Consider the following 13,652-nt stretch of genomic DNA (forward strand, 5'->3'; position numbering starts at 1 on the left):
CCACACAGCGCCCTACAGTCATTACCCCTATCTGTCCGTCAGTCACAGTGACAGGCACGCATCAGCCTGTCAGAGAGAGAGAGAGAGAGAAAAAAAGAAAGAGAGAGAGAAATAGAGTTTTTTAAACAGAGAATTGCAAGCAAAAGACAGACTAACAATCTAAAATGTTTATTAATAATAATGATAATAATAATAACAAGAAAAGCATGTCATGCCTCTCATAAAATAAAGGATGAAAAAACAACAAATAGACGAGTGCTGGGTCGAAATAGCTGTAAAATTCTTGGGGTTAGTAGCTTGTGGACCTCTCCTGGAGAAGTTCATGCGGTTTGGTGGCTGATTTGCAAATGAAACTCTAGACCTTGGGTGTAAAGTGTGTTGGTGGTTATGAGAGTGAATAGGAGGAATGAGGGATGAAAAAAAAAAAAGGAGAAAAAACAGAAGAGTTTGGGTCAGTATGGCTGGGGATTGGTTGCTGTCAGGACACAGAAACTCTATGGCTTGGGCATGTGTAAAAAAAAGGGGCAAAAGGGAAATGTGAAAAAAATTGGTTTTATTTTCAGGTTTTTACATCTGGATCTGATACACAGTTCAGAACATTCAGCACCTTCTGTGTGAACCCACCCATTTTTCTAGTGATCAAAACTATTGGATAAATTTAAAGTAAATTAAAGTAAATTAAAGTAAATAAGACTTAATATTTAGTTGCAAACTCTTCTCTTGCAGTAGCTGCATCATGTCTGTGATCCACTGACATCACTAACCTTCTGCATTCTTCTTCTGTGGTGTTTTTCCAGGCTGCAGTGTGTTCTAGGTCATTATCTTGCTGCATGATGAAGGATCTCGTGATTAGTTTAGTTTCATTTTTCTTTATATTCACAGATAAAATGTTTCTCTAGAATTCTGAGTTCACTTTACATTAATGAAGATTAATGAGGCCATCCCAAAATAAGCCATGCAAGCTTAAGCCATGACACTACCTCCACTGTGTTTCACAGATGAGCTGGTATGTTTGAGATCATTCCATCACACTGGTAAAGGTTAATCTTTGTCTCATCAGTCTATAATCAGTCCACAGGCTTTTCTCTGTTCTTCATGGTAAATTCCAGCCTGGTTTTCACCTTCACCTCGTTTATTGTGGTTTTCTTCTTCTCCTAAAGCCTCTGTACTTTTGTTCATCAAGTCTTTCTTCTGTGAACAGTAGATTGAGATTTCTTCACTCCTGCTTTCCGGAGGTTGTTGCTGATGTTACTAACAGTTGTTTTAGAGTTTTTATGTACAGAACTCACAATGTTTCTGTTTCATCAACTGCTGTGATTTTCCTTGATCTAGCTGTTCATCATCTATTATTTAGTACACCAGTGACGACTTTCTTCTTTAGGACATTCCATACAGGTGGTCTGGCTATGAACAATATTAGTGCTCTAATGGTTCTGATTGATTTTCCATTTTCTTTCAGCTTCACAGCTTGTTTTTTACCCATATACTCTCAGCTCTCTGTTTTTTTTTTATGTTGGCTACTCTTCTAACAATAAATGCACAGATAAAACCCAAATCTGATTTACTACAAACATTACGTTTGGGGCTTGTTAAAATATGCTCTGGACTGTAGCCCTGGAGGTGTTTTAGTTGTTTTATGAAAGTCAAAATGATTGAACAATCCTAGAAGAACACATCAAATGGGCAGAAGTATAGTGGTGAAGGAAATCTGAAATATTGGGGAAAGCAGAGCATTTCAAGGCCTTATACTGTACAAAGTCAAGAGCAGCGCCGTCAATTTAACACCAAGTGAAATAGGAAGTCAATACAACTGTTGAAGAGGAGCTGGGTTGATGTGAGCAAACAGAAACAGTATCATTTTAAACACACTGAAGGTGTGTTTTAGTGGGTTTGTTGGACTGCCAATAAAGAGAAAATTACAGTAATCTAGGTGGCATGCAATGATAACAGGAATAGATGTTTTAGCATCTTTCATGCTTAGTTAAAAGTGCAGACAGGTAATACTGATATTACAGAGTTGAAGTAAAGCACTTTAACCAGTGCTTTATTATAGAGCTCAGGGAGGAATCAAGGAGTACAGCAAGGTTGCAAGCAACAGTAGAGGCTTTAACAAACACTCAGGGCCCTGTTTTAATGATCTACTGTATAGCGCATCCTTCAATTGTGCGTCACACACCTGGATTTACATCTTGTGTGGCTCAAAACCCACAAAATTTACTTAATCAATCATGGGTGTGTTTTGGGCATGATGTACAATAATAAACCAATCAGTGTGTCAGTCGTCATTCCCTTTAAGAGGCAGGTGAGCTCTGACTTTGGCACATTCGTATCTTAACAGCTCAGAGCTTTTTGTGAATCTTAGCAGAGGATATTGACCTGATACTGACATTCATGCTGTGAAGATACACCAGCAGCTCATTTAAGAGAACAGCAATGTTATTTTATTCTTTATTCTGTTTATTGTTGAGTTATAAGTCGGGTTTTTGCTCTCCAGCATCCTTGTGTGCGCTTACAGAGCAGGGTGTACTAAAAAAATGATGCATATAATTTACGTTTTGCAACTTTCTGCATTTGCTTGTTTTAAGTAAATTTAATTTTTGATAAATTTAAGTAACTTCCACTCAGTTTCAAGACTTAAATGTTACATAGAGTAAATATGAGTGAATTGAACTTCAGTCAATCCTTTCTTTTAGTAAACTTTACTTAATTTCTGTATACAATATTACCTCATTATAATAACTTAATTTATACAATATTACTATAGATAATTTTAGTTAAAACACATTAAAATATGTACATAACCTCTAAGATTTATTTTGTAAACAGACTAAATCTCACTGTCTCAACACATGGATGGCATGTAATACATTCTTTTTAGTATACTAAATACATGCCATCCATGTTTTGAGACAGTGTAATATGTAAGTTTTAACTTAAAAAATTAAATTTCAGGAATTATAATATATTATGTATCCGAAATTAATAATATTGTATAAATGAAGTAATTGTAATTAGATAATATTGTATGCAGAAATTAAGTAAAGTTTACAAAAAAAAAGTTCACTTATTTACTCTATGTAACATTAAAGTCTTGAATCCGAGTTGAAGCTGCTTAAATTTATATGAAATTAAATTTACTTAAAAAAAGCAAATGCAGAAAGTAAATTTTACGCGTCATTTTTTTGAGTGTAGGGATTATGCGAGCTGGTGTGAAAATGGACTGTTAGTACGGTTATGAAAAATAAAAATACCAAGAAAGTTTTGGAAACATCATGGAAATTTGGTCTACATATCTTTGTGTTTCCGTTTATCGATGGATAAAATCTATTTTGAGCTAACAAATATGTCAGTTTAGAGTTAATTCAGTAATTTAGCCTTAATGAAGCTTTTAGGATCTGAAACACACATTTTATTATTAAAGTTAGTGTATCAGATTTATTTTAGGCCTTTTATAATCTATATGTCACGTCTGGTGCTGTTAGCTCCTCTGTCCCTTCCACACCAAGCTCTAACGGAGGTTCTCAGGTTAACAACTACACTACCCAGAATGCACCACCCGCTGACATCACGCACTCACCTGATCACGTGACACCTCACCTGCTTCCTCCTGGAAGTCCCGAATACTGATTACTGGCACTATAAAGGTGCACGCCAAACAGACTTCATCGCCGCGTATTGTAGGTTATCCTCATTACAAAGCGTTACTTATCTCTTGTCTCAGTTTACTTTGTGTATGACCTTGCTTTTTGTTTCTCGACGCCGATTTTTGCCTCTGCCTTTGATATTGGATTGTTTTGTGTATGACCTGGACTGTGCTTTCACCACCGCCTCTTGGATTATCTCTGATACTGGATTGCTTGTGTATGAACTCTGGACTGTCTCTCGTTTATGGTATGGTTTTGTCTTCATTGCTCTGTCTACTGGTGATCACCATTGTTTCTGTATCGACCCTGATTACATCTGTTTATTATTCTAATAAACATACTTTGTTTTTATCAGTATCTGCGCTTGTCTGCTATTCTGTTCTGACCATGACACTATAATTTTGATTATAGTTTTAGTTGATTTTTGGTTTTATTGTCCATGTCTGCACTGACGTTTTAAAAATTGTATGGTCATGAAAATTTGCCTTGAAGGCATGGAAAAGTCATTAAAAAAAATTATGGAAATATTTTGGTTAAAAAGTGTATGAACCCATGGTATATAATAGGGCCCACAGAGTCAAAGTGAATCTCCGAGGCTGGATAGATATGAGAGCGATGAGAAATATTTCAGATTAGAGTGATAAGCTTGCTTTGAGGAATTTAAAATAAGACTATGACTAGAATAGATGATTTGCCCAAAAGGCAGCATGTGAATATCAAAAAGGAGAGGGCCAAGCACTGGGCCCTGGGGAACACCTTGCATAACAGTATTAATATTAGATGTTTACTGCTGCAGAGTCACACAGTTTACTGGAAATTCACCAGTAAAGACTTACACTAATCGAGGATTAGTAGGGAATGTCGTAAAAAGTAAAAGTATATTGTGATTCATTGGTACAACGTAGACAAAAAAAATAAACTCATTTAAAACTATGCACCAAGAAGAAGTTGTTGGAATGGAATGAAACTGTACACTTGTAAATGATGATATATGTACAGTAAGTGATTACAATATCAGTGTCACACAGACCAGACACAAGACAGACACTTGCAGATAAAGATTACAGTGTTTACAAAAAGGGATTGTGGGAGACAGGCAAAGTCGATAACAAAAGGGCAGTACCAAAAACGCACCAAAAGAGTGGTCAAGCAGTCCAGGGTCATACAAGGTAAATCTAATTTCAAGGAGAAGGCTAAGATGAAGTAAAAAAAAAGCAAAAGAGGTCAATAACAAGGCAATCAATAGAATAAGCAAAGCAAGAGAAAGGTCGTAGACAAAATGGATCAGCATTGGAAGACAAAACAAAAAAAATGCATTGTCGGAGGGCTAGAAAATTAGATGCAATACTCAGCAGAGACAGAAAGGAGGTGAGGGGTATGTATACACATGAAAACAGGTGTGAGCAATTAGTAGCTTGGTGAGTGAGAACACTGTAGGTTCAAATAATCGATGGAGTGTGAGAGTTGCATGCGGTGTAGGTGCATGCTGGGAGCTGGAGTCCAGGAAGGAAAGTTCAGGTGTGAACAATCAGTAGCTGGGAGAGTGAGAACACTGTAGGTTCAAATGATCGATAGAGTTTGAGAGTTGCATGCAGTGTAGGTGCATGCTGGGAGCTGGAGTCCAGGAAGGAAAGATTAGACCCAAACTGACTTTGGGTCTACTAAAAAGTGAGTCAGTCCTCCCACAACAGCCTTAACAACAGCCACTTTGGGGCATATTTTGCCTCAATACATCTCTTTTTACACTGATATCCAGGCTCTAAATAGCTCCATACCTTACTGGTAGAATCTGGAGAGCCCTGACATTTGAAACAAGGCATTAATAACTTTAAAAGTGCACAAGAATCTTATTTAAAAAACACTGTTTACAACCTGTAGCGCTAGCTTTAGCTCTGGGCGCCGCCATCATTGTACTGATAATTACAGAGACGTATATACATAGACTCCGCATAGCCTGCCTCCGCCAGCCGGCGCCAGGGCATTTATTTACACTGAGGTAGGTGTTTAATACACCTATAATAATCACAACTCTACCAGTTAAATGTTAAATGTAAAATGAATTCATTTATACACTTATTAATATGCCATATGTCTGTCTTTCTGTCTTTAAAGAGCATAATACAAAGTATTTCAGCATAATAAGCATATATTTGTAATGTGTGACACCATCCTGAATCATTACAAAACTTGGTAGAGTTGTGATTATTATAAGTGTATTAAACAGTGTCTAATCAGACCACACCTGTAATGATTTACCTATCTGCCAACATAGACAGTAGATATTGATAAATGTATGCTGAGTTTTGCAGCAATGCAGGGACACATTATTGTTTATGTCAGTGAGTGTAGATTTAGAGAGAGAGATGAAGAGGAAAATGGAGATAAAGGGAGGCATAGACAGATGGATAAAGGGTTGGGCCTGGAGTTATGTTCAGTCATCTGTATCATTTGTTCTGACAAACGTGTAGTAAATGTCGGAGCATGTGCTAAATGAACATCTGTGGTTTTAGCTAATTTATGACACATGATATATTGCCTCTAGATAGCTCTCTAGACAGAATCCTCAACTACTGTGGTGGAGAAATAACACAGGTTTTTACTCATCCTGTTTAATACGTAATATAAAAAACCTTTGACCTTAACTGACTTAAAGGAGAACTCTGGTGTAAAATAGATTTTTAGTGTAGTAAAACATGATAAACCTATTAACCTATGCTGAATAGCACACCTCCGCTCTCCAGCAGCTTTCTGAGCTCCAGCAATTTTGTGCTTTTTGCCCAGCACTCTTTACAGCGGCCGCTTTGGGGCATATTTTTGGTAGAATCCGGAGAGTTCTGACATTTAAAACAAGGCATTCATAACTTTCTAAGTGCACATGAGTTTATTCATTAAAGGAAGAGTCAGTAATAAATGACTACAAGTTCTAAACCCTGGAGAGTTTTCTGGCCCACCTTCTCCTCCCCAGAAGCAAAGCCAGCGTGGGTTGCCAGATTGACACACACAGTGTTAGTCTATAGCTGATCAGTAAATATATATACGTTTCTGTGCTCAAAAGACTTATTCTCTACTACTCTAGTGATGGAGGTAAACTACCCAGCTATGGTTAGAGAACCTTACTGAAGCTCAGTGATTACCCGTTTAGCAGAAAAATAGCCAGCTCATTCGTTTCAATGGCTTCAGCACACTGTTTGCATGCTTTTGTCTATAACTGGCAACCCAGGGTGGGGAAATGGGACAGGGGGGCGGCTTTGGGCTGTTTCGAAGGCCGTATCCAACACAGAATAATATGATGTACAGCACAGTTCAAATAAGAACATACTGGCTGAAGCTCTGGCTTATGATTTACTACAGAAAATATTATCATTAATTTCCCTTTAAGATAAGTTGAGTTTAGCTGAGTTAAACTCAAATGAACTGAGGGGAACTGTTATAAATACATGGAAATTATCTAAAAAATGAAGTGAATTGGACCGAATTGACCGATTGAGACTATCCAGGCAGAGCTGAGCAGTAAGTTGGACTGTGCTGAATGGAGTGTAGAGTTAAATGTTGAGTTAAATCAGCTTAAAATACAAAAATAATAATACATTTCTTTCAAAGTCAAACGAGCGCTGGATGTCAGTCTACCCAGATATCTCTCCTGAAATCCATTTATTTGGGTGAGTAAAGTGCTTCCGTTTACGTAAAGTGAGATTGGATTTCTAATATTTTGTCTAAGGGTGAGTTTTTTAATAAAGTTTCTCCAGCTCTATGGCTGGGTGCAGTAGCATTACCATCAGCTGCTAACTGCAGTGCTCGTTTATTTCCATTGCTACTTACTAGCTGTTAGCTGTTTGCTAAAAAATCAACCCCTGTTTTTTTTTTCTTTTCTTTTCTTTTTTTACAGTGTTCAGTGTTTAGGTCATTTTGCTGTGCCGTTTATTGCAAAATTTGAAAAAAAGGGGGGTTTCTTAAACTTTGAACTAGTAATGTATGTTTATTTTTTTAAAGGGACAATATGCTTTGTCTGGAATAGGCATCACAGTAGAGAACCAACATCTTTACTGTGTTACTCCTGTTCATTCACTCCAACCTTGCCGAGCCAAGCTGCTGTCTCTGTTAGCATCACGGCTCTAACTCTGTTGAGCCCAGCTGTTGGCCTTCTGGCTAACCACCTTTAACCTCGCTGTGCCCAACTGCTGTGTCTGTAACCCTAACAAGACTAACCTGCCCCCTACCCAATCGAGGCAGGCTGCTGTACTTGCTTTTCACAGGGCGGGGCTAATATGAATATGCATCCTGAGCCAGAGCGGTTATGAGCACAAAAAAAGCAGAGAACACACAGTGATAAAGGGGGTGTGGCCTCATTCTCTGATCAGTACACCTTTAAGCCACTACATCTTTACATAGAAATAAGTTGTTTGCTGCTTTATGTGTGTTTGCTGGATGTCTGTGTGTTGTTTTATTATGTTTTATTTAGTACTGAACCTGCAAGATTTTCACGTAATACCTTTACAGCTATGTTAATGTGCCAGGACAACAAAATTGATTTGATTTAATTTGAGCTTGATTGAATTAGGTAAGTTTAATTGTGTGTATAGTTATCATTTTCTTGATAATGGCTCAATCAGAATTGTACTTTTTACGTAACTGAAGTTCTGACTGTATTCCTCATCATTTATTGCGTGTGCTGTTGTTTGTGTGCAGGTAGCGGAGCAGATCATGACTATAGCGTATGAGAACGGAGTGAATCTGTTTGACACAGCTGAGGTGTACTCAGCCGGAAAGTAAGTATGACTGAAGCTCTCTGTCTTTTTCTGCATTATTAATCATAACCACATTCACAAGCTCACTGGTTCTGAATTTAAAAAGTCCCACTGTGATAAACACCACTCAGAAATCCCCAAACAGCGTGTGCTGTGCGGTACTGAGCCAAAAAACAACAAACCTAAATCAGAAAAACACAGTGTTTCTTACATTTACTATATATTTATTTGATCGCAGACAATATGAACCCAAGATATTTCATTTTTCTCTGCTTAACTTTAACTTTAGTTTCATTTGATTGCATGCGAGAAACATACTGTTCCCTATCTTACACTCTGTGCAAGTCACATCACAATGCTCATTGCTATCTTACACCCCGACAACAGTCTATAACACACATAGACACGCAGCAGTGCACAAACCCATAGCTTGTGACAGTTGGCAGCTATGCCAATTTATAACATCAACAATAAACAGAATACAAAATAAAATAACATTATTATACTTTAACACAAAAGAGAGTCATAGTAATATGTCATTGGGCAAATAACCCGATTAAATATCCCTGGTGGTTAATGGCTCAGGTTTAAATACTTGAGCCCCATTGGTTTTCACTATTTGGTAAATTAAATAACTTCTTACTCATTACATATTTTGATCATTTTTCAAAAAAAAAAAAATCCACACAAATCCTCATATCTTGAAAGTACATGATGATATCAAACTAATTCTTCTTACACAGATGCCCTAAAATCAGACAAACTTTTATTGAGCTTCCTATAATGATGAGTCTTATTAAAGATTAACCAGAGGGTCAAAAACATCTCCTGCACTGTGTCCCACACTGTATCCAAATGGCAAAAAGTTTCTCAATGGCTAAAAACCTTCTCCTTCTCCATATACAGCTCTGGAAAAAAATTAGAGCCCACTTAAAAATGATTGATTTTACCAAATTCATTGAAAACCTCCTATAATATAATCAAGAGGAAGAGGGATGATCACAAGCCATTAAACCAAACTGAACTGCTTGAATTTTTGCACCAGGAGTAAAGGCATAAAGTTATCCAAAAGTAGTGTGTAAGACCATGATGCCAAGATGCATGAAAACTGTGATTAAAAACCAGGGTTATTCCACCAAATATTGATGTCTGAACCCTTAAAACTTGCATATAAATATATGCACTTGTTTCTTTGCATTATTTTATTTCTGAAAGCTCTGCATCTTTTTTTTAATTTCAGTAATTTTATTTTCTGCAAATAAAATCTCTAAATTAATATTTTATTTGGAGTTTGGGAGAAATGTTGTCTGCAGTTTATAGAATAAAACAACAATGCTCATTTTACTCAAACATAAACCTATAAATAGCAAAATCAGAGAAACTGATTCAGAAACTGAAGTGGTCAATATATATATATTTTTTAACAGAGCTGTGTATATAAACAGTCCTTGCTGAAATGCTCCTCAGCTGAATCGATAGTTGATGTACAGTTCCTCCCCAGAATCACTCAACAGCTCCTGCAAAACAAGTTTAAACTTTTTGACAAGTTTATAAGTTTGCTTCCAACAGCATTACTTTCTAGTGTGTACTTTTCTCGCGTGGTTGGTGGCTCATCTTATATATTTATTTGCAGCAGCTTTTTTTTTTTACCTAAAAAGATAAGCTTAATCACAGTTTCTGATCTAATTTAACTCATATACTATAGAGCTTTGTATGGTTTAAATAAAATTGGAAATTATTGCCATATTTTCTAATAGTTTTGTAGGAGTATTATAATCACAGTATAAAAATGGCCTTAGGACAAAGCCTTTTGGAGTTCCTTTGTGTACAATGGCTTGCAAAAGTATTCATACCCCTTGAACTTTTTCACATTTTGTCACCTTACAACCACAAACTTGTAAAAAAAAAAAATATTTGATTGAGATTTTGAGTGATAGACCTACACAAAGTAGCACATAATTGTGAAGTGAAATAAAAATAATACATGGTCTTCAAAATTTTTATCAAATAAAAATCTGAGAAAACATGTGACAAAAACATTCGCCCCTCTTTACTCTAAAATTCCTAAATAAGATCCAGTGTAATCAATTGTCTCCAGAAGTCACTTATTTAATTTGTGAATAGAGTGCAGCTGTGTGTAATTTAGTCTCATTAGAAATATAAACACCTGTTCTGTATCGACCTCAGTGGTTTGTTAGAGAACACTAGTGAACAAACAGCATCATAAAGACCAAGGAACAGGGAAAATCCACCCAAACTGACTGAATAATCAAAGAGAGCACTATTTAAAGAAGCAGCCGAGAGGCCCATGGTCACTCTGGAGGAGCTGCAGAAATTTACAGTTCAGGAGGGACAACTTTGAAAACCATGTCAATCATTTTCGTTCCACTTCACTTCACTTAAAATCTCAATAAAATATGTTTTCTAATCTAAAATATGCTCTCTAATCTAGCTAGGAGGAAAGTTTTGTCTATTTTATCAAAAGCTACACCCATTTTTCATTCAGGCCATCTTTCTTCATACTTAGCCAATATTTAGCTCTGGTTCTGCTTGTGCTTGAAACATTGTCAGAGGCGAAAGCCGCTGCAGTTTGCAGTCACTGAGAGAAAATCCAGAGACATGATCTGCAACCCCACTCAGCAAACTGAGCCAGAATACAATACCTGCACTACAGAACAGAGCTGAGTCGGATTATACTTATCTCCTAACTACTGTGCAAGCACACACACACACACACCTTTCGCTTTTCATTTCAAACTTTACAGCAGTTCTTAGAAGATGAACATAAGCATAACGTGAAGCCTCTGGCAGCACAGCCGCAGATATTTCCAGCTGTTTCATAAATATAAATGGCATTTGCACTTTTGGGTGACTTTCACAAAAGTTCACACACACACACATATATACACGATGCGTATACAGTTAATTAACCTTTTATATTGTTTTATGATATTTTCATTAAAGGCAGGGGCATCGCTACCCCCTTTTTTAGGGAAGCTCCCATTCCCAGTACCCGTTAAGTGAAAGAAAATGTTGTGTTGTTTTTGTTGTTTTTAAGCAATTTGATAAGCTAAGCTAAAATGTTCAGATCTAAGAACGTATATCATGAAACAAAATTTTAAAAATAATAAAAAAAAATGGGTAAAAAATACAGCACTGTTTATACTGTTTTTGCCTGATGCTGTTTTAATTTAGCAAGCTAATGCTGCAGGGGAGGTGCTAGACTAGTACTGTCTGTATGTGTATCAGCTAATAAATATGTCACAGAATAAGAGAATAGATACTAGATATGGTGACAGACAGGTGATGTCCCACTCCTTATATATCCATTGTGTGTGTGTGTGTGTCAGACATGGATTTTGAGTTGTTTTTTCAAAGTAAAGAGTCTGATTCAGGTTTAAGTGAGAGAATAAGGTGAAAATAAATGAGGGGATTTCTTTGCTCAGTGCGAGCAGGTGCCTGGAAAATGTATTTTGAGTTTTGCACTTTCTGAAACTTTCTTCTTTTAGCTGTTTACATTAGCGCAGATAATAGAGAATGGAGCTGTGAAAAATATGAAAAAATGTGTAAAATTTGTAAAAATGTGCCCCCAATATTTGTTCTTTTTATCTGCTTAAAAATGTTTAAAATTAAAGAAACACATGTGTATACTGTGCATAATAGTTTAGGTGTCTGATTTGAATGTAAATGATTATAAGGGCCCTCTTACACTCCGCAGTACTCATTGCCTTATTTTTTTTACGTCTTATGCCTGCACCGTTTTGTTTTCTTTATTTAGTCTTAGTTTACGTTATTTGTTTGTTTAGGTTTATGTTCTTTTGTTTCACTCGTTTGTTCTGGTTTGTTTCTTTGTTTAATCGTTCATTTGTTTTTTTGTTATTTATTTAATACATTTTATTACCTGCGTTTACGTCCGCCTCCACGTCTCCCTGCCTGCACCATTCCTGACACTGTTTGTATATTTTGCCCAGATAATCCATCAAACTCCAAATAAAAACATACACTATGCTAATCGAGAACTACACTTGTCAACCAGTTTAACCAGCTTGACCAGTTTAAGCTGCCCAGCAGAGTGCCTGTAAAATGTAGACATAGTTAAAGCATTCAGTGGGGTAAATTTATCAGGGTATTTCTTATTATTAAAAAAGGGAAAGGTCTAATAGGTATAAAAGGTATAACACATAAACACACACACAAACACACACACAATATTATTGCAAATTTTAATTCCTGTTTTCTCATTTCTTCAGAGCCGAAATAATCCTTGGAAATATCATCAAGAAGAAATGCTGGAGGTATGAAGTCATTTGGGGTTGTGTGTGTGTGTGTGTGTGTGTGTGTGTGTGAGGGGGTGAGAGAGGAAAATTAAAATAACATCACTTACTGCTAAAAAAAAAAAATCTATATCTAATCTTGTTGCACTGAAGCAATCAGTTTCCATGGTGATGTGGACAGTTCTAGAAAGTATGCAACTGGAGATTTTTTGGGATGGGGTCTGTGGTTAGGGGTGTGTAGTCTGTGTATGATTGAATCTGTATGATCAGGAAGTGTGTGGTCAGGAGTGTGTGTGGTCAGGGAGCGGTTGGTTAGGCAGTGTTTGTTGGTATGGAGTGTGTGGTAATGGAGTATGTGGTTAGTGGAGTGTGTGGTCAGGGAGCGGTTGGTTAGGGAGTATGTGTGTGTGGGTAAGGAGTGTGTGTGGACGTGAAATGTGTGTGGTCAGGGAGCAGTTGGGTAGGCAGCGTTTGTCTGTATGGAGTGTGTGTGGTAATGGAGTGTGTGGTTAGTAGAGTGTGTGGTAAGGGTTGGTTAGGTTGGTTAGGGAGGGTGTGTGTGTGGGTGTGGAGTGTGTGGTTAGTAGAGTGTGTGTGTGTAGTAGGGAAGTGTGTTGTTGGAGAGAAGCAGCAATCAAGACTGATTATAATGAGATAATCTGATTTGTTTTACAGGAGGTCAAGTCTAGTCATCACTACTAAACTTTACTGGGGAGGAAAGTAAGTATTTAATCTCTTTCGTTCTTTCTTTCTTTCTTTCTTTCTTTCTTTCTTTCAACTGCCTGCTATAATTTGTCTTTATAACAGAAGACATTAAGCTGCTCAAAAATGTCATAATTTGAGATGTAAATGCTTAATCATGTTTTGATCTAAATTTTACCCAGCCCCTGTTTTTATTTTTGAATGTACAGAATTCAGATCAATTTCTTTCTTTAGAACAGTTAGATTTGTTTTATCAGTATCAGTAGATTTACCTATTTACTTAGGGT

General features: G+C 36.7%; 1 protein-coding gene across 1 annotated transcript in view; it reads left to right on the forward strand.

The window, feature by feature from the left end:
• Window positions 1-13,652, forward strand: part of kcnab1b (potassium voltage-gated channel subfamily A regulatory beta subunit 1b) — a 155,805-nt gene that overhangs the window by 95,781 nt on the left and 46,372 nt on the right. Inside the window, exons 5-7 of the mRNA XM_022679220.2 lie at window positions 8,331-8,410; window positions 12,640-12,684; window positions 13,339-13,383. Of these exons, the coding sequence (XP_022534941.1) occupies window positions 8,331-8,410; window positions 12,640-12,684; window positions 13,339-13,383 (170 nt within the window). The remainder of the gene's footprint in view (window positions 1-8,330; window positions 8,411-12,639; window positions 12,685-13,338; window positions 13,384-13,652) is intronic.

This window comes from Astyanax mexicanus, chromosome 4 (genome assembly GCF_023375975.1).
Source record: "Astyanax mexicanus isolate ESR-SI-001 chromosome 4, AstMex3_surface, whole genome shotgun sequence".
Taxonomy (NCBI): Eukaryota; Metazoa; Chordata; class Actinopteri; order Characiformes; family Acestrorhamphidae; genus Astyanax; species Astyanax mexicanus.